A 19036-nucleotide genomic window follows, 5' to 3' on the forward strand; every position below is an offset into this window, starting at 1 on the left:
CCTGCTGAGTTTGGTTATGTTAAAAAAGTTTTCTTTAAAAAAATCAGTTTGATATCTTTAAATATCAGCTCAGAACTCATATTTTTTTGTGTTTTGGGGGGTCTTTTGCTCCACTAGCACCTGGAAGGCAAGTCCAAAAATGAAATCTGTATAGGTTGCTGAGTTTGGTTATGTGAAAAAGTTTTCTAAAAAAAAATTAGGTTGATATCTTTAAAAATAAGTCCAGGACTCACATTTTTAGTTTTTGGGGGTCTTTTGCCAAACAAGCCCCTAGAAGGAAAGTCCCAAAATAAAATCTGTAAATGTTACTGAGTTCAATTATGGTAACAAAAGATCTAAATAAAAATCAGGTTGATATCTTTAAAAATAAGCTCAGAACTAATATTATTAGTGTTTTGGTGGGTCTTTTGCTCCACAAGCGCCTAGAAGGAAAGTCCAAAAATTAAATGTGTAATGGTTACTTAGTTCAGTTTTATTTAAAAAGCTTACTTTCTCTGTGTTGATATCTCTTTTACTTCTTGAGATAACTACTGTTGGCCGAAGAGGGGGGCAAGTAGGGGCACAGAAGTTTAACTGCCAGTTTTTGCCGGTTTTGGTGCTGGAGGCGCCGATTTTTTTTAACTGAGCATAATATATTAATAAGTTGTAACTATAAGCAGTGAAAAAAGTGACAAAAAAAGATATTTTTTGGGCCTTTTCAAAGGGCAGTTTTGAAATCTCGTTATTTCATAAAAAAATTTAAAATGCCTAGAGAATGGCTTGGAGGATGAATTCAGGTGTTCTGCATATTTCAACTTAAACACATAAGGCCAAAGATATAATATCCCAAAAATCTTTTGTCAAAGTCTACTCTACACCTAGCGCTGGCGATTTCTATTTTCACAGGTATAAAATGCATGATTTTAGAAAACTGACTGGCGCTAGGTGTAGAGTAGACTTTGACAAAAGATTTTTGGGATTATATATCTTTGCCTTTATGTGTTTAAATTGAAATATGCAGAAGAGCTTAAAACCTGCACATTGCTGAGATATTGTTAAAACCGCCGTGCTACCGTTATCTGTTGATATTTTACATGCCTGGCGCTAGGTCGTCAGTAGAGATAGAGAGCTGAAATTTTGTACATGTATTTCTAGGCTCCTAAAGTAACTTTTTAGGTTAGCAGAAGACTAAAATTCGAAAAAGAGTATTTTCATGAAAAGATCTAATAAATAGCATACTCTCAGTTCAAACAATTATTATTCCGTAGAAAAAGTATGTAATCAATTCCGTATTTAATCACACCTACTCATATTGTCTTATCTCCACAATAATATAGAATAGCTACGAAAAAAGTGGAGAAAAAAACATCTAAAATCTAGCTGTACACTTGTTTTGTATATCCTTATATCTATCCCATATTGTGGATTGGGTTGTCCTGTGTAAATTTACGTGACAGTGTAATATCTATTTACATTAGAAATACACATGGTAGACCTTTCTCAAAAAGGTCTTTATCATTCGTAAATTTCCATTAGGAATCTTCAAATCTTAAAAAGATACAAGTGTTTTTAATTTAAAAAAAAAGAAATAATTCTTAATTTAAATTTAGAATTTAAGCCAGTGCAATGAGAGAACATTGTCAATGAGAGCCTGCAAAAAATAAAAAGATTTTTTAAAATCCAATCCAAAATTAATGAAAGACCATAATCATAAAGTAGCTACGGTGTTAAAACTTCTCTATTTTAACTCAATAATAACATTCTAGTAATAAATTCTTATACTCTTAAGTATTTGTCCACTTATAAGTTTACAGGGATAGGGCCAATTTTATTACAAATTTTTGTGACTGTCTAGGGGAGGTAGATACACCCTTCTAAGAGAACTAGGCCCTACACAAAGTTTCTCTTTATTATATATAACCTAAAATGTTGAGGCGGAAAAAGGGGGCATATGCCAGGAATGAAAATTCCATCAACTTTTTTTTCACAATATTGAAAGTTTATTTGATTATTTGTCTGTTCTCTATTATAACTTAGTTTTCAGAATTTATTTCCTAAACAGACATGTACATAAAATATAGAAAAATAAACCTCAAAATAGTTTTAGGAGACAAAATATTTTTGTAAACATTTTTACACAAATGAAGTAGATAAAGATAAATAAAGATAAGAAAATATTAAATAACTTATATATATAAAGCTGAAATAAATAAACAGAATTAACTAAATATTGAAAACAATTAGTTTTTTACTATTTGTAGTTTTAAAAGTATTTTAATGGTTTTAAAACAAAAGAATTTCTTTAAATTATATTGCAACATACAATGACTATAAATAATCTGAAAAATTACAGATAATTCTACTAATTAATTTTAAGCCATATCTAGTTTTTAACTGTTGAAATACAATATATCCATGAATTGTAGATTAACCCTGTACATAACTAACCCTGTAGATAACTGTGTATATGTAATTATCAATATTAGAAACAAATTTATAGGTTTGGGTCAATGTTGGATTTCATGCCAGATTGAAGACCTGTTGTGTATTATTACTAAATTGATCTCATTAACGTCATAAGAAAATGTCTTAGCTGTATTAGAGTATGGCGTGTAGTTGCCAATATATTGTTTTTCAAATATTCTTAAAAATTGTATTTTCTTGAAATTTTTAACCCAAATCTGTGAGTTTGTTAATTAGAAAACTAAATGTGTAGATACTAGACCAATATTAGAACCCTAGTTGTACGGGAGGCAAGATTTTCTAACCAAGGAACCAGACTGATGACCAAGATATAAAACAGAAAATCTTGTTATCTCTAATAGTTTGTACATTATTATTATTATCATCCTAAGAACCTGTTTGGCCGCAGATTTTTTGTTGGCCACCCCAAGAAGCTATAAATCTAGTAAATACCAATGGGTCTAACCCATTATTGTGTGTTTAGTTTATAGATATTTTCCCTATATTATCATTATTATTATTTATTCTTTAGTTAATAGCTATTAGTTATCCTATGTAGAAAATGGAATTTTTTTCTTCAATAACAGACATTTTTTATTTAAATATTCTGTATATTAGAATTAGTTTTTATTTAAAATTGAGTCTTGAATTATAAAGTTTTATAGTGTCTTTACTACTTAACACTGAATTCTTAATATACTGTTTGTTGATTTAAGAAGAGCATTTGACTGTGTCCCACCCATAAAACTTGTCTGTTATTGTCTGTCTGCGTGTGTATAGTGTTAATGATGAACATTATACCAAAATATAGGACTTTGTAAAAACCAATTCACTAGGCTAGTGTATGGAATATCTAATATTTGTGGGGGGAAAAGTAGAAAAACATATTTTCAAGATGAACTTTGAATAGAATTTCAATATTTCAACAAGGTTTATCCGCCCCTTCCTGTTAAACCATTTTTTGATCCCCTGGACTTATTTCCATGGATAAGTATTCTAAAAAATTATAACAGACCAGTTAAAGACATGATTGATTATTATTGCAAAAGATAAAGAAAAAAGATCTGTATAACTTTTTAAACAATTAGAAATTTAGAAATTTGTTTTTCTACTTTTTAAAGATTTCTTTTTATTTTTGCTATGTTGTTTACTATAAAATAAATTTTATGGGTAGGGCAATAAAAAGAAACATACTACACTACAACTACTTCCAAAACAGTTGGGAAGTTTGGATCATTTTTCTTTGCATAACATTTTATTTGTTTTCTCCAAATGGACTTTCCTTCAAAACTCCTCCCCCAACCCTAGAAATGTTTAACCAAAAATTTTTTTTCATTTATACGAATAATATTTATGACAACTTTTTTAAGAATTGATTTATATAGCAAAAATAATTTTCTTGCATTCTAAACAAAGGTTGTTAAGAATTAATCGTTCTCGTAAAGTAGGTTGTATAAAGGATATCTCTTTCCTCTTTGGTTTCTTTGATGAAACTTTATCTTGCAAATGAGAATAAAAAGAAATGCGTTCATTACTTAAAAAGTTTATAAATAACAATCATGTAAATTTCTATGTTAAAAACTTGGAGAAAAATCTTTAATAAATTTTGGAGTGTTTATGAATAATTTCATTTTTCATTTTTTAAGCACCGAGAAATGTTTTCAACTTCCTAACTGTAACATTAAGGATATTTCATACTTCAACTAGTTTGTTTACATTCTTACAACTTTGTAAAATAAAAAATCTTGCATTTACTTTTTACATTTTTGTGATATACTTAAATATATGCTTCTATTAGATATTTTAATATCATAGTTTTTAATGTTTGAAAATATTAATTAAATAATTATTAAAATCCTTAGTACAAACTTAGAACATAGTTTCCTGAAATTATTGGGAAAAGTTTTATGGAATAAGTATAAAAACAGTGAATTTTTGTTCTCAACATTAAAGTTATGTCTTATGTTGATACAACAACAGTGTCTTTTATTTATTCCTATTACTTTTCCCCGATCCCAACTTCCCCTTGCACACTGCCCCTCAGAATCAATCTAGAAATCCTGAAAATTGGTTAAAGATATTTCTATTGAAGATTGATAGAATTCAGAACAGCCGAGATGCAGGGTTTAGAGACTAGTATTCCGTAAAATTCATAGTAGAACAGGACTAACAATGATTTAAGACTTTTAAAAAATCATTTCAATTATTTTGGTAACTTTAAAGTTAGATTCGACAAAATGTTTATTCATAACTCCTAACTTTAGATCATTGTAAGGGACACGCTCTGGCTTTCAAATAATCTGGAATAACCACGACCAAAAAAATAAACAAAGAGCTTAAAAGAAAATAGTCCTTTCTGGCTATTCCACATTATGTAAGATTTAAGGCAAAGGTTTTGATAATATGCCAGACGCTTAGTCGTATTTAGCCTTACATTTTTCTTCTTAGAGTGCCTTCCATCATATTTCTAACATAATCCCATTTCAAAGTTCCAAACTAATTACTGTACGTTTGTCTGTCTTGTTCTACTATTTGTTTTTCCAAATATTAGTCTGTATCTTAGCCTAAATGTATATAGTACCACACAATTTTGAATTTTCTAAAGGCTTTTAGTGTTAAGAATATTTCTTTTTGCCTCTTTTATATTACAGAAGAAAAAAATTTTCTTTGCTTTTATAATGTGAATATTTTCTTTAAGGTTCCTTAATGCATTTTTGACTAAAAATAGAGATTTTTATCAGAGAAATGAAAATAAATTCTTAATAACAAATGGTAACGAAACGCTGATGATTAAATTAATCGATTGATTATTTTTGATGCCCCTAAAATACACTGTGCTTTTTTGTTTTTGAGATTCGTCATCTTAATTCAAAAAAAAATTTGCTTTTTAAAAAATCTGAAATTTTGTCTTGCGAAAAACATTGAAATTTATTATTGCGTAGTTTTTCTATACTAATATAATATTCGTGGTGTAGGCGTGAGGAGAGACTGTATGTGGAAGGTATGGAAGATGAGGATATGAAAAAGGAAACACAAAACCTTGCTTACCCTCCGGCTTTTAAGCTAGGTAGGTTTGAATTTTTTGAGCGAATCTGCCACGATTTAATTTGAATGGTAAATAATAGTTTATTACAGCCGATATGTCAATCGTGTAACATTAATAAGAAGGGCAGAAAAATTGGTGTGGTTAAAGAACTTGCATAACCTAACATCACGTATTCTTCGTTCTTAAAGGTAAATGTTGCTGTCAAAGGTCTAAATGTCAATTGAAAGTTTAAATTTAAAAGCTTACAATCAAATACTATAATTTTAAGTCCTCTAGATGATAACTAAGACATTATAGGAAACTTGGACCTTTTCATGGGAGGGTTGACGTACCCTCCCACTGAATTAAAGAGATAAACGCTAACCTAGACCTATATGTTTAGAAGTTGCCTTGTTCGCTAAGAAGCACAGTCAATACGCAGCCGCTAAGATATTCAACGTGGCTCGCAGACGCATTTTTGATTGGATGAGACAAATTCCAAAACTTGAAGAACTCATTGCTAAGGAACATTTGAATATTTTATTGTTTTGTATATGGAAAGCTTTCCTGAAAAGATTAAAAAGGAGAAAAATATCAAACGTTGGTTAAAATCTTTTAAATTACTTTTAAATTGTTCCTAATTTAAGAAATTATATTGATTTTAGGATTTTTGTAGACATATTGTTATATTTTTTTCAAATTTTTTGATCATTTCCAATTCTATTCTTAAAAAAACTTGCCTTAAATTTATTTTTAAATTGCTCATATATTAAATGGTTGATTGTTTAGGGTCATATGAAAAAAATGACTGGGAGGGGACCAAAGAATAGGGATATTGATCAGGCCTTGTACTCCTGGTATTGTGACAGGTAACATTTAATTGCAAGAAGGAATGGGACAATGGGCTGTTTATTACACTAGTCCCAAACGTTTTTAATGACGTTTCCTTATTCAATGGCTTAACAACTTTGGTGATTTATAATGAATATTTTACTGGTTGATTCATTAAGTTGAGTGTCCAAACGTTTCAACCAATAATTGTATAGGAATTTTTATGTATCATCTTTAGGGATGTACATTAATTTATCGTCAATCAATCCCATTAGATCCCTCATTTATGTGTTCGAATTTGTTTTTAATTTTAAGCACCTTGACATAAACAAAACATTTAATACCTCCTATATCTCTAACTTATCCCGTAATAGGGTATAGCCAACAAGCGAAATAAATCAAAAATAATACTTGGGGGGCAGATATAAAGGATGTCAATTCTACTAAGTGTTGCCCCCATCGACAGCTGAAAATCATGTATAGGTTTCGTGATTTCTTTGAATTTGTTTTATCTTAATATTTTGTTTTTGATTTCCAAAAATGTATTAATTCTTGTTTTTGTACATATAGGAAGGCCCGAGGTAACCGTCCAAAATCCTGCCATGTTCAGTCTAAGGTAATAATTAGTTTGTAGCAGAGCTGCGCGCAATTATAAACCATTCTATCATAATGAAGATTATTTAACCTGTTTTTGAAAAGGTTTAAGTTTAGAGTCTGATATACGCCGCAGAAAATTCTATATTTCTATTGTTGTTTTGACTAAAGTTTTATAACTAACAGCCAACACAACAACAACTAAAGTTTGATCTTAGTATTTATAATAATGCTTTGTCTCATAAACAGGCGCATGCTTATCATTATCTTTCTGTGATAAAGTAAGAGTTAAACAATGTATTATCTTTACTACTTTATTTTTAAAATTTATTATAATTATTCATAAAACTAAATATGAAATTAATTTACATTTTCCTATTTAGGCTCGAGAACTGTACCTTACTTATGGATATAGGTAATTAAAACATTCATTAAATTCTCCAGGATTCATATTTTAATTTTGTGAAGATATAAGAAAAGAAATGTTAAAAAAAGTTTAGGTACTTGACATTTGCAAAAGCTTAAAAACGGATCTGCTGCTATAAGTTTTTTTACCAACTGACAAAATCTTGGTGGCTGCAGTTAGTATTCAAGCTGCCAATTAAGCTGATTTTGCTTTTTGAATGGGAAAGATAACGGGAAGTGCAAAATTGATTGGAAAAAATATCTTATCTAAAATAATATATATTCCTTTCCGTGTCTTGTTCTAAGTTTCTGCAAAAGAAAATGATTTGTAATTTTAGGGATATGAAATGTAGCTACGGCTGGTTCAAGCGCTGGTCTCAAAGGTTTCAAATTCAGCTCAGATACAGCTATGATGATGAAATTCTAGAGTGGATTATGTCAAGGTAGTCATTACAGACAAACGGACCAGTGGCATACATACTGACAGACAGGCAAAGAGACATATATAGCTATGACATTTAATTCTTGAGTGGATTATCTTGAGAAAAGTATTACCTACAAACAGACAATAGACAAACACAATGAAAGACAAACAGAGTTACCCTTGACAAAGAATATAGACTAGATAATGTAAAGGCATTACAAACGGACAAACAGAGAGACAGACATTAAAATGTTATCAGCAACAGTATAGCATCACTAATGATTTAAGTAATCCTTGCCTAAGGCATTATTATTAGGGTCTATTGCCTTCAAATTGGAAAATATTTAATACATGCGAATATGTTAAAATGACTTTGACAGATATGTTAACAAATCTTATAAACTGATAGAGCTATAAGGATTGAATTTAGAGACATAGAACATACATTCATTTAGTCACAGAGAAAAAATAAATGGAAATTAAAAATTCCCAATGTTTAGGTTTGATGAAAACAAGAGCGTAACTGCTCAAGAATTACAAACCTACGGCCTGTCCTTAATACAGAGGGAGGATCCAGGTTTTAAAGCATCTTCTGGTTGGGCTCTTAGGTTAGTGGAAAATTATATGTGCTAATAAACTATCAACAAGAATTTATATGGTAACGTCACATTATTTTTTTTTTCAATTATCTAATATGATATTGAAGAATGACAGAAAATGTCTCATTCAATCCTCATTGTATCGATAAATGTATCTAATTTTCATTTATCGACCATAAATAAATGTATCTATCTACTCAACTACTCATCAATTTTAAAAATGATTATATATTTATTCATATATCAAACTAGCTTTCTTTAAATTTTTTAATTGATGGTCAAACGTTTTGAAGAATACTTACCCCTGACAAAAAATTAACATAAGTTAATAGAAAAATTTCTAACTTAATTATTGTAAAAAAAATCCAATTCCTATCTTTATTTTACATTTGAACTAGGATCACAACTTACAAATATGCGAAGCTCTAACAAAAGAGCACATTTTGAGGCTTAATGGGTCAACTGCAGTTGAAGGTAAAATGTTCCTGGTTACGAATATCTCCAATAATCTATGAACTTTAAAGGCTTCTAACGGCCAAACGGTGGAACGAATAGATAATGCTCGCACAAAATTTAACATACTAAAGAAGGCCTACAAATAATTCAGCAGCTAGCAGCCTTTAAAATTAATAGAGTTTAGGAAATATTCGTTACCAGGAACATTTTAGCGTAAACTGCAGTTGACCCGACTAAATTATTGAGTTGTCATGCCTTTATCATTCTACGGAACAGTCCTGGAAGTCAACTTTTATAGATTAAAAGCAAACTCAACATCATAATATTTCCAGCCTATGTTTATAAAGACTTGTGCAAGTTTCCAATTAACAGAACGATATAACGTGCCTATATAATAAGACATTAAATGTAGAAAAATTTTGCTTTTAAAAATTCCAATTCCTATCTTCATATATATTGAAATAAAAAATGTGAAAGTATTTTTCATAAATGTAAAACTAAAATTGCCGACTTCGCTTTATGAATATTTCCAGCCTATATTTATAAAACAGGGAATTGTAAATGAAATAAGAAGAAAAAATTTTGTTTACAATAGTAACTGGATGTGTGTCCAGTAAGATCTCGGTTGTTCGCAAGTGTCCAGAATCTTTTTATAGTTTTTTTTAAGCTTTGGATTATTTATTACTAGCGGCTTCGCCCCTAGCCTATAGGGGCTTCGCCCTATGAGGTAAGGAAGTCAACCCCCATATGTCCTATGTAGAATTTGTTTTTTTTTAAATAGGCTCTGCTACAGGCTGACGCCTTAATGCCTTTGTTTTTAAAAAATAGGCTCTGCTACAGGCTGACGCCTTGATGCCTAGCAAAAAAAAGTGGGGATTGAAGGATTTTTTGTTTTTTAGGGGTTTGGGGTGTCCTCCCCCCCCCCCCCCCCCAAAGAAAATAGCTTAAAATCACCACAGTACCAATAGATATATACCCTGAAGAGTAGAATCCGGTCGGTTCAGTGGTTACCGAGATCTTAAGCTTCAGACGGACGGACAGACATCAAGCTACTTTGTATTATAGATAAATAGGGGAGGGAGGTGGAGTAAATTGTCAAAGAAATATGGTCTTTAAAAGAGCCCAATCAAAAAAGAAGAATATTATTTGAACACCTCCTTTTGAAAAACAATATTCAATTAACATGTTTTACCATTAATTTTTAGAATGTTAATTCCTTTTTTATCAAACATAGCTTTATAACAAGAACAAACACGCCCATAATATCGAAGTATGCTATAAGTTTTTTTTTATTTCACTTGATGACATATGTTCGCAAAAATCTTGTAAATCTTTGTAAAACCATAGTTTTCAAAAATGATTGAAATATTTATCTTCAATTAGCATATTTTAATTCCTTAAATTTCAATAGCACTTTTAAAGGAGTTAGGTTAGGACCCTTTCCCTCATAAAATAAATTGTATTAGATTGTACTTGTGTATATTTTGTTTGAATATTTAACCCATGAAATTTTGGTGTTCATTCTACATAGTTCAGAATGACTTTTGAATCTTTTAAATTTTTTTATCTCATTTTATATACGTTCAAAATAATATTTTCCGCGATTGTAGTGTACAATATTACCTTTGTTAACTTTAGATATTTGGAAGACTTAATTATTTTGAATCCAATGATGGATGATTTTAAACATAAACGTAGAAACACTGATATTGTTAGCCGTAAAACAGCTCAGCAAATTCTAAATTATGTTTTATTATACTATGTTTCGCCTAGGATAGAGAACACTTTTAATAACAACGATGATGATAACATACATAGAAATAAAGCTAAACAAAGCACACATTAACATTTGATATGCAGTGCTTTTGATATTATATAAATAGAAGTCAGAAACTCAGAAGTCAAAAACTCGATAATATTATGTCAAAAAATTATATTTTAATATGCACCGTTATTCTACTTTTAAAGATTTTCGATTATGTCCGATTTTCTGATTTGCTGATTTTTTCTTTTATGGATGCAGTTATTCTTGTTTCTATAAAAAAAAATCTTTATGGTGTAAATTTACATTTATATTAAATTGCATTTTATGTTTTTGATTTCGTTTTCAACTTTGCCTGCTTAATTGTTAAGGGTTTTCTTCCTATATTACAATCAAGGCATCTTATATACCAATTCATATGCCTTTGCTTATATCCAACTATCTAACCTCTCTATATATCTATTTAGGTTTTGTAAGAGGCATAAAGAATACATGGATAGTGATACATCGTTTTCAAACACTCTACCACAACATCTTGATTCAAGGAAAACAAGTTTTGTCTTTTACCACCTAATTTGATATTATAAAAATTTCATGTACATTTAAAAAGAATTATGCGTTTTTTCATCGATTGGACTAAAAAATCTATCAAATGGCCGTATTCGATTAGATGTTCAGGTAGTATGTCGACACGCTTTATGAAGTTCTGCTTATCTTAGTCGTATTTTTTTGTTTTGTTTTTAAATTAAGGGTGAATAAACTATTTTCGAAAATTCTAAATTCTATGAGGTTTGTCTTTGCATGAAGGAATGGTAACCTTTTTCAATTTACAAATCTTATTTGTTTCATTTACAATATCACTAATTACAACTTTTAATATGTTTCAACCATTTTTATCAATACTTTGGTAGTGCGAATGGGGTGCTTGTCCAATATTATGGTGTGGAGATCGCTATTCTGTGAGTACTACTTAAAATCCTACTTTTACTGCAATACACATAGACATTCTCATCGTCGGCTCATCAGTGTAGAATGCTTTTCCTTTTATTCCCACAAGTATAATACGAATTTGGTTGAACCCGTGGTAGCTCAACAAATACCCACGCGAAGTATTATATTGCTTTAATCTAAGAATAAATGGCTGGTTAAGATGTTCGATCTATATCATATAAGTATATTAAGCATTTAAGAAGGAAGATGGTTTTATAAAGTGTATTTACATTACAAGTGAATCAGTTAAGTATGAAAATATTTACAGGATAAGTGATAATAAACATAAGTAGTGTAGGACAGAAAATGCCCTAAGTCCAAAGCATTAAATTGTGCATAGTTTTAGATCTCTAACATAAGACCTAGGCACAATTCATGCTAAGTACTGAGGGACCTAAATTTAAACTACAATGCATGCTAAAACAACTAAGTCATTACCTTTAAGCCAGAAGAACTTGATGGTTCGAGAGTCAATGAATAACTCAGATATTTTAAGAAGTGCAAGCTATAACAACAACTATTTACCAGGATCTAAGCCCTTGTCTGTTTAATAAAGTGTTTGTGTGTTAAACTTGTGACATAAATAAAGCTATGGTTGTAGGCATACATAGTAGTACAAAATGGTTACATGGTTACTTTAACAATAGATATAATGTTTTTTTATAAGCATATAACAATATTCAATCACATACAGATTACCATGATTAGGCTAGTATTACCCATATAAGGTATTATATTGGTAAGAATAGACTAATAAATTCATAAAAACATATAAAAGTGCCTAAGGGCTAGCCAGAGTAATTGTATCTTGTGCCTGAGTTACGCGCGATAATTACCATGGCTTGTCAATCATTATTTAGATCAGAATTTTATATGGTGTAAAATTTATAGAGAATATAAGTAAGTGGACTAGATGCGAAGCATTTCTGTAAGAGTCTTGTTCGTGCGTTCAAAGAATTTTGAAATTTGGAGGTCGCATCTCCAACTTTCGGACTATAACTCTATCCGCAGTCTAGAAATTTTGTCATTTGTTGTAAATAGCATTAAAAATCAAAAAGTACAATTTGAATTTATTTACAATTCCGAAGTAAGTACAAAGCTTTTTACTAGAGTATTTTGATTCCAGGAAAACCAATATTATTGTATCTACCTATTTTTCAAATTGTTAAACCAAATTTTGTAAATTTTCTCTCGTCGTTAATCATAGTAGATAACTATTTATTTATCAGCGTTTAGTCTTTCCATCTATCAGTTTGTCTATCAATCTACCTGACTTTTTATCAACATATTTATCATCTATAACTTTCTACCAATCTATCTATCTGTCTATATATCATTCTGTTTATTAGTGTATCTGTTTATCTGTCTATCTATCCATCTCTTTATCTGGCTATCTATCCACTTATGAAATATCTGTCCCGCAATTTTGATTCGTGGAAAATATTTGAAGTTTTGTCTGCATTGCCTGCAGGGATTACAACAAAACAAGGATGACAACATCGATAAGTAGGGAAGCTCGTAGATATAGGATTATTTATTAAACCACACGAGCAGACGGATTATATACCCAGTGGCCATGCAATAAGTTTTAAATTTAGTTTGGGTTAAAAAGTACAACACACCTCTCTCGAATACGACTTTGAACGCCAAATTTATATGCAAGAATGATAACATTCACTAAATTAAAGCTAACCCATTACTCCCTCACTCTCACTCTATTTTTCTCTGAATTTATCTATCTATGTCTATGCATAACTATCTCTATCTCTCTTGTTCTCCCTGATTAAGTCAACCTAATTTTAAACATCATTGTATTTACTTTAGAAAAATGTACAATTATATAATTGTCTACAATAACCCACAGAAAGGTTGCGTGAATAATCCTTGGAACGAAAATTTAAATACTTCATAATTTGTTGATCAGTCGACTTTCCATTTTTAAAAAACCCAAAGAAATACAGTTAGAAGAGGTTTGCAATTGTTAATAAAAGAAAAATTGACAATAACGCCTTAAAACTAAAACTTTCTGCCCCAACCCACCTATAAAATTCGAAAAATGTAACTAAAATCCTTTTTTTGGGGGGGGGAGGGTTATGGATGTTTTATTTGCAATTCTCTGGCAAACAAAGGGTAACAGAAAAGGGACATCTTCACTCAAAATTAGGTCATATTATTTTATTTAGGTTCGACAGTAAAATCAAAAGATAAAAACATTTTTATTCAACAACGAGAGAGAGGAAAGGGACAAATCAGTAAATAAAATCACATTTCTTAACACCCTCCCCCCCCCCCCCAAAAAAAAAAAATAAAATCCTTGTGACAAGTGCTCAATTTCAAACAAAACCTTTATGGGATTATAAATTTACCGTCCATTGTTCAAACCTTGCATCCATGATAAAATGTAAACAATTTGTAAGATTAATGCCATCTACATAATTTTTATAAAGTGATTTTAAAGAAATGGAAAGATATTCTAAAATATCATAAATAGAGCATAATAGTTATTTATCGCATCGCATTATAGACAGCTTTCCGCGGATATTAAATTGGAAATTATAAGATAAAACAAATTTTGTTAGCCCCGAGGGGCCGAAGGCCTGGGTTATCAAAACAGGTATTAATTTTATGATTTTTTTTTATTTTAATATTCTTGGAAACTTGGCTGTAATACGAAGCTATAGATGATTTTTACGTTCTAATCCAGCGGATGTTAATCGGCTTTAAAGCCATACTGTAAAAGAATTTAGTAGAAATTTAGAACATTTAAATCATAAAATGAGAAATGTAACTATTTTTAAAAGCGAAGCTTTTCTATAATTAGGGTCGGTCCGTCCGTCCGTCCGTAACGGATAGCTTTTTTTCTTTAATTTAGACATGTTAGAATTGACCTATCGATTTCAAATTTTGCATGGTGATTCCTTTAGTAGTTAGGTACGATTTAGAAAGCGTAGCAACTCTATAATCATCACCAGAATGTCCGTACGTCTATTTTAAACATGTTGATTTTTTACATTTTTAAATAGCTTTTTTCGTTAATTTAGGCATGTTAGAATTGTCCTATCGATTTCAAATTTTGCATGGTGATTCCTATAATAGTTAGGTACGAGTTTGATATTTTTAAAAGCGAAGCTTTTCTATAATTAGGGTCGGTCCGTCCGTCCGTCCGTACGTCCGTACGTCCGTCCGTCCGTAACGGATAGCTTTTTTCGTTAATTTAGACATGTTAGAATTGTCCTATCGATTTCAAATTTTGCATTGTGATTCCTTTAGTAGTTAGGTACGATTTAGAAAGCGTAGCAACTCTATAATCATTACCAAAATGTCCGTACGTCCATTTTAAACATGTTGATTTTTTTACTTTTTTAAATTGTTTTTTTTCGTTAATTTATGCATGTTAGAATTGTCCTATCGATTTCAAATTTTGCATGGTGATTCCTGTAATAGTTAGGTACGAGTTAGAAAGCGTAGCAACTCTATAATCATTACCAGAATGTCCGTACGTCTATTTTAAACATGTTGATTTTTTTACATTTTTAACAACAAATTTATATGTGACCTAATTATCCGATTTGTCTGATTTTTGGTATACTGATTCCTGGGACAACAAAGTACAATTTTATAAGCGAAGCAACTCTATAATCAAGTCCATAAACATTATCCTGTATCAAGCAGTTTTTCAACAAATTTACTTACAATTTTGCTTTGACTCTTATACATTCGCATTCTAATTATTCAGTTCTGACATTATACAAGTGTTAATGTCCGTTTGTCCTACCGTTTCAGAGCTTCGCTTTTATGGATGTTGTCATCCTTGTTAAATTAGTTTTTATATCAAATTGTGTTTTTATATATTTAATAATTATCGTTACTTTTTCTATCCTTGGATTAAACTGCCGTCAAAGGAATCTTTAACAATAATAAATATATGAAACGCATTAGTTCTTGAGTCTAACAATTTCTCTTTCCCTGATGATAGATAATGTTGGAATTTAGGTTAAAAATAAATTGTTTATTCGACAAACTTGACATTTAAATTAAACCAGGGTGAAAACATTCAGACGAGTTCTACATCAACTACAGCAGGTATAGTCATATTTTATTTTTCATTATGATAAAAGCAAGAGTAAGAATCTATGGTTTAATAGATGTCCTATTGTATAAGGTGGTATGGTTTTTCTGGTTGGTTCTCGCTAATCACTCAACCGATTTAGCGTATATAGGTCGTTGGATGGTATTAGACTGTTTTTCTACCGCATTCCCCACCACCCTTACAGAACCCACACAAGATGGATTCAAATCTCTTTTTGAAGAAGACAAAAAAATCGAATAATCCTTTTTTACTGACATGCACCGTTTAGAACTAACTTTTTATTGCCCTATTTCGTTATCAGAATATGTCTACTTCATGAGTTAATGATGAAAAGATCCTAAAAATCTGAAATAACTGAGCGCTAATGAAAAATATATACTAAAATCTTTTTTGATGTTAAAATATACACGCTCACTATTTACATTAATCTATAAATTTATACAAATATGAAAAAGGGAAAAATGTACATTAACCCTTTACAGTCGGGCCCCTAGCCGCACCTTAATCGGTCGGGGGGGGGGGCGTTCAACGCCCCCCCTTATTATCTCAGTTCCTATTAGAGCTAGAGGGCTAAATTTTTTTGTGCAAGTCCCCTGTTTGATAATGAATTTCCGACCTTTTATAGGTCTAAGTCAATTTTCGCTTCCTTCACCCTTTTATTTAACAACCTTTGTTTTTAGGTCTTTTTTTACTTAAAAATTTCAAACGGCTGTATTTTTCTTATTTTTGAAGCTGGAAGAAAATTTTTTTTCCAGAAAATGTTTATCTTTATGTAAATTTTACATTAGAAATATCAAAATATAAATTTCAGCGGCCGCAGCTGTACTTGGCAGCTGCCAGCCGCCGCAGTCGACGGTCGGCGGGAAAACGGCGGCGGATCTTCATGAAATTTTAATACGTTATGTAGACATGTCAGAAAAGCTTAAGTTTAAAATTTGAAGTCTCTAGATCAAAAATTGCGGCCACAGGAGCCTTTTACAGATTTCTGGAGACCTGGAGGATCAGGACCTGCAGGATCATACCTGGAACCTGAAAGTGACTTGAACACCTGTATTTCATATAAGGATGTACTACTAGAGGATTTTTTAGTAATTTGGTATGATAAAATGCTTTGTTTTAGTCAAAAAAAATATTTTTGCTCTTTACCTGGATGACCCTGCCAGGTTTGCTGGTATCCTGTGCCCGCCAGGATGGAGATATTCAAAAAATTCCAACTCTCAGTTTTGTGTCATACCTATACTTAAAAAGTCAAGCAGTTTGGGCTCTTTATCTTTCACACACAGAAAATGAGAAAGAAAAAACCGGAGGGGGGGGGCGTTCAACGCCCCCCCCCCCCCCCGACCGTTAAGGGTTAACAGAGATATGGATTAGAACAAGAACTATTTTGTACATAAATGTCAAAGCACTAGCATTCTGTAAAAGAACGGAAAATTAAAATCAGTAAACTTATAACAACACATTATTAATAAATGTTGTGATTATTTATTGAAATGAAAATAATTCTTTCTCAATCCAAAACTAAAAAACCTGACTTATTTTTAGCCAAAATGGTCCTTTTATTTGAATCTTTACTTTTTCTGTTAGGTTCTATCAACAGTTTTTTTTTTAAGAATGTCAATTCTTATAAATGTTAGGATGTAATGTATATGTAAAAATATGTATCTGTTTTAATGGTAGATATGAGATCAGTTTTTATACAACAAAAAACTTTTCAATTGGAGATTAAATTGGCAGAAAAATGGCATCAATATCAGTTTTTTCATCAAATATAAGCATACTTATCAAAATATTACTGTTATCAAAATTTGAAGTACCTTTACTCAACATACTTAGGTGTAGCTTTTAACAATAATTTAAAATCAAAATTTTGAAGAAAAAAATATTTAATTTAGAGAAAAATTCGTAAAAGAGTCTTTAGGATTGGCTTTATAGCTATGAATATTTACTTCTGGACAATTTAATAGGAATACATACTGCAGTGAGGTAGATGAATGTTTAAACTTCTGCTTCTTGCTTCAATACAAATATCATGTTGATTTTATACAAGTATCACCGCCCAAAGTTTTCGGCCATTCAAGGGAAATTTTTCCTGAAAAAAATCCTCTTTGTCCAGCTGTCGTAGAGATTTTTTTCTCCAGGCAAAAAAAGACCTTGCTACTCTGTATTACAGAGCTGAATCTTTAAATCATTTTGATGGTGCGCTAAATCGGGGCGCGCCGAATTTCAGCCAATCACAGCGCGGCATATCATATAATGCTAAGCTGTGATTGGTTAAAATTTGACGCGCCCCGATTTAGCGCACCATCAAAATGATTTAAAGATTCAGCTCAGATAATCAAAAGTAAAGTATCATCTTTTCATCTGCTCATCTGAAGCATATTGTACAAACTAAGGTCTGATATACAGTTGCCCCACTTAGACTTAGCCTAATATGCACATTACAACTAAATTGACAGTACAAAATAAATTTTTTGTATTTGATATTTTTAAAAGCGAAGCTTTTCTATAATTAGGGTCGGTCCGTCCGTCCGTCCGTACGTCCGTACGTCCGTCCGTCCGTAACGGATAGCTTTTTTCGTTAATTTAGACATGTTAGAATTGTCCTATCGATTTCAAATTTTGCATTGTGATTCCTTTAGTAGTTAGGTACGATTTAGAAAGCGTAGCAACTCTATAATCATTACCAAAATGTCCGTACGTCCATTTTAAACATGTTGATTTTTTTACTTTTTTAAATAGTTTTTTTTCGTTAATTTATGCATGTTAGAATTGTCCTATCGATTTCAAATTTTGCATGGTGATTCCTGTAATAGTTAGGTACGAGTTAGAAAGCGTAGCAACTCTATAATCATTACCAGAATGTCCGTACGTCCATTTTAAACATGTTGATTTTTTTTTACATTTTTAACAACAAATTTGTATGTGACCTAATTATCCGATTGGTCTGATTTTTGGTATACTGATTCCTGGGACAACAAAGTACAATATTATAAGCGAAGCAACTCTATAATCAAGTCCTAAAAATGTAAGTATGTCCATAATCATTATCCTGTATCAAGCAGTTTTTCAACAAATTTACTTACAATTTTGCTTTAACTCTTATACATTCGCATTCTGATTATTCAGTTCTGACATTACACAAGTGTTAATGTCCGTTTGTCCTACCGTTTCAGAGCTTCGCTTTTATGGATGTTGTCATCCTTGTTATATACAAAACGAGGTGAGTCACACTGAGGATACTTGTTTTCTTGGCAATATTTTGAAAAAGCAAAAGTGGATATTATCGGTTTTGTAGGAAAAATTTGAAATGTTATATTTTTGTAAAGGATCATGTTTTGAAATAACATATTAGACTTATAGTTGCATAAAAAATATTAAAAGCACAGAAAAAAAATATTGGCACAAATGAAATAAAATA

The 19036-nt window shown here is 30.8% G+C and overlaps 1 protein-coding gene across 1 annotated transcript in view; it reads left to right on the forward strand.

The window, feature by feature from the left end:
- Nucleotides 1-19036, forward strand: part of LOC145326438 (uncharacterized) — a 114241-nt gene that overhangs the window by 81042 nt on the left and 14163 nt on the right. The window contains exons 31-39 of the mRNA XM_080169788.1: nt 5418-5509; nt 5871-5990; nt 6255-6336; nt 6869-6914; nt 7276-7307; nt 7636-7740; nt 8222-8329; nt 11006-11081; nt 15570-15611. Of these exons, the coding sequence (XP_080025914.1) occupies nt 5418-5509; nt 5871-5990; nt 6255-6336; nt 6869-6914; nt 7276-7307; nt 7636-7740; nt 8222-8329; nt 11006-11081; nt 15570-15611 (703 nt within the window). The remainder of the gene's footprint in view (nt 1-5417; nt 5510-5870; nt 5991-6254; nt 6337-6868; nt 6915-7275; nt 7308-7635; nt 7741-8221; nt 8330-11005; nt 11082-15569; nt 15612-19036) is intronic.

This window comes from Acartia tonsa, chromosome 8, assembly GCF_053477335.1.
Source record: "Acartia tonsa isolate MP-2025a chromosome 8, ASM5347733v1, whole genome shotgun sequence".
Classification (NCBI taxonomy): Eukaryota; Metazoa; Arthropoda; class Copepoda; order Calanoida; family Acartiidae; genus Acartia; species Acartia tonsa.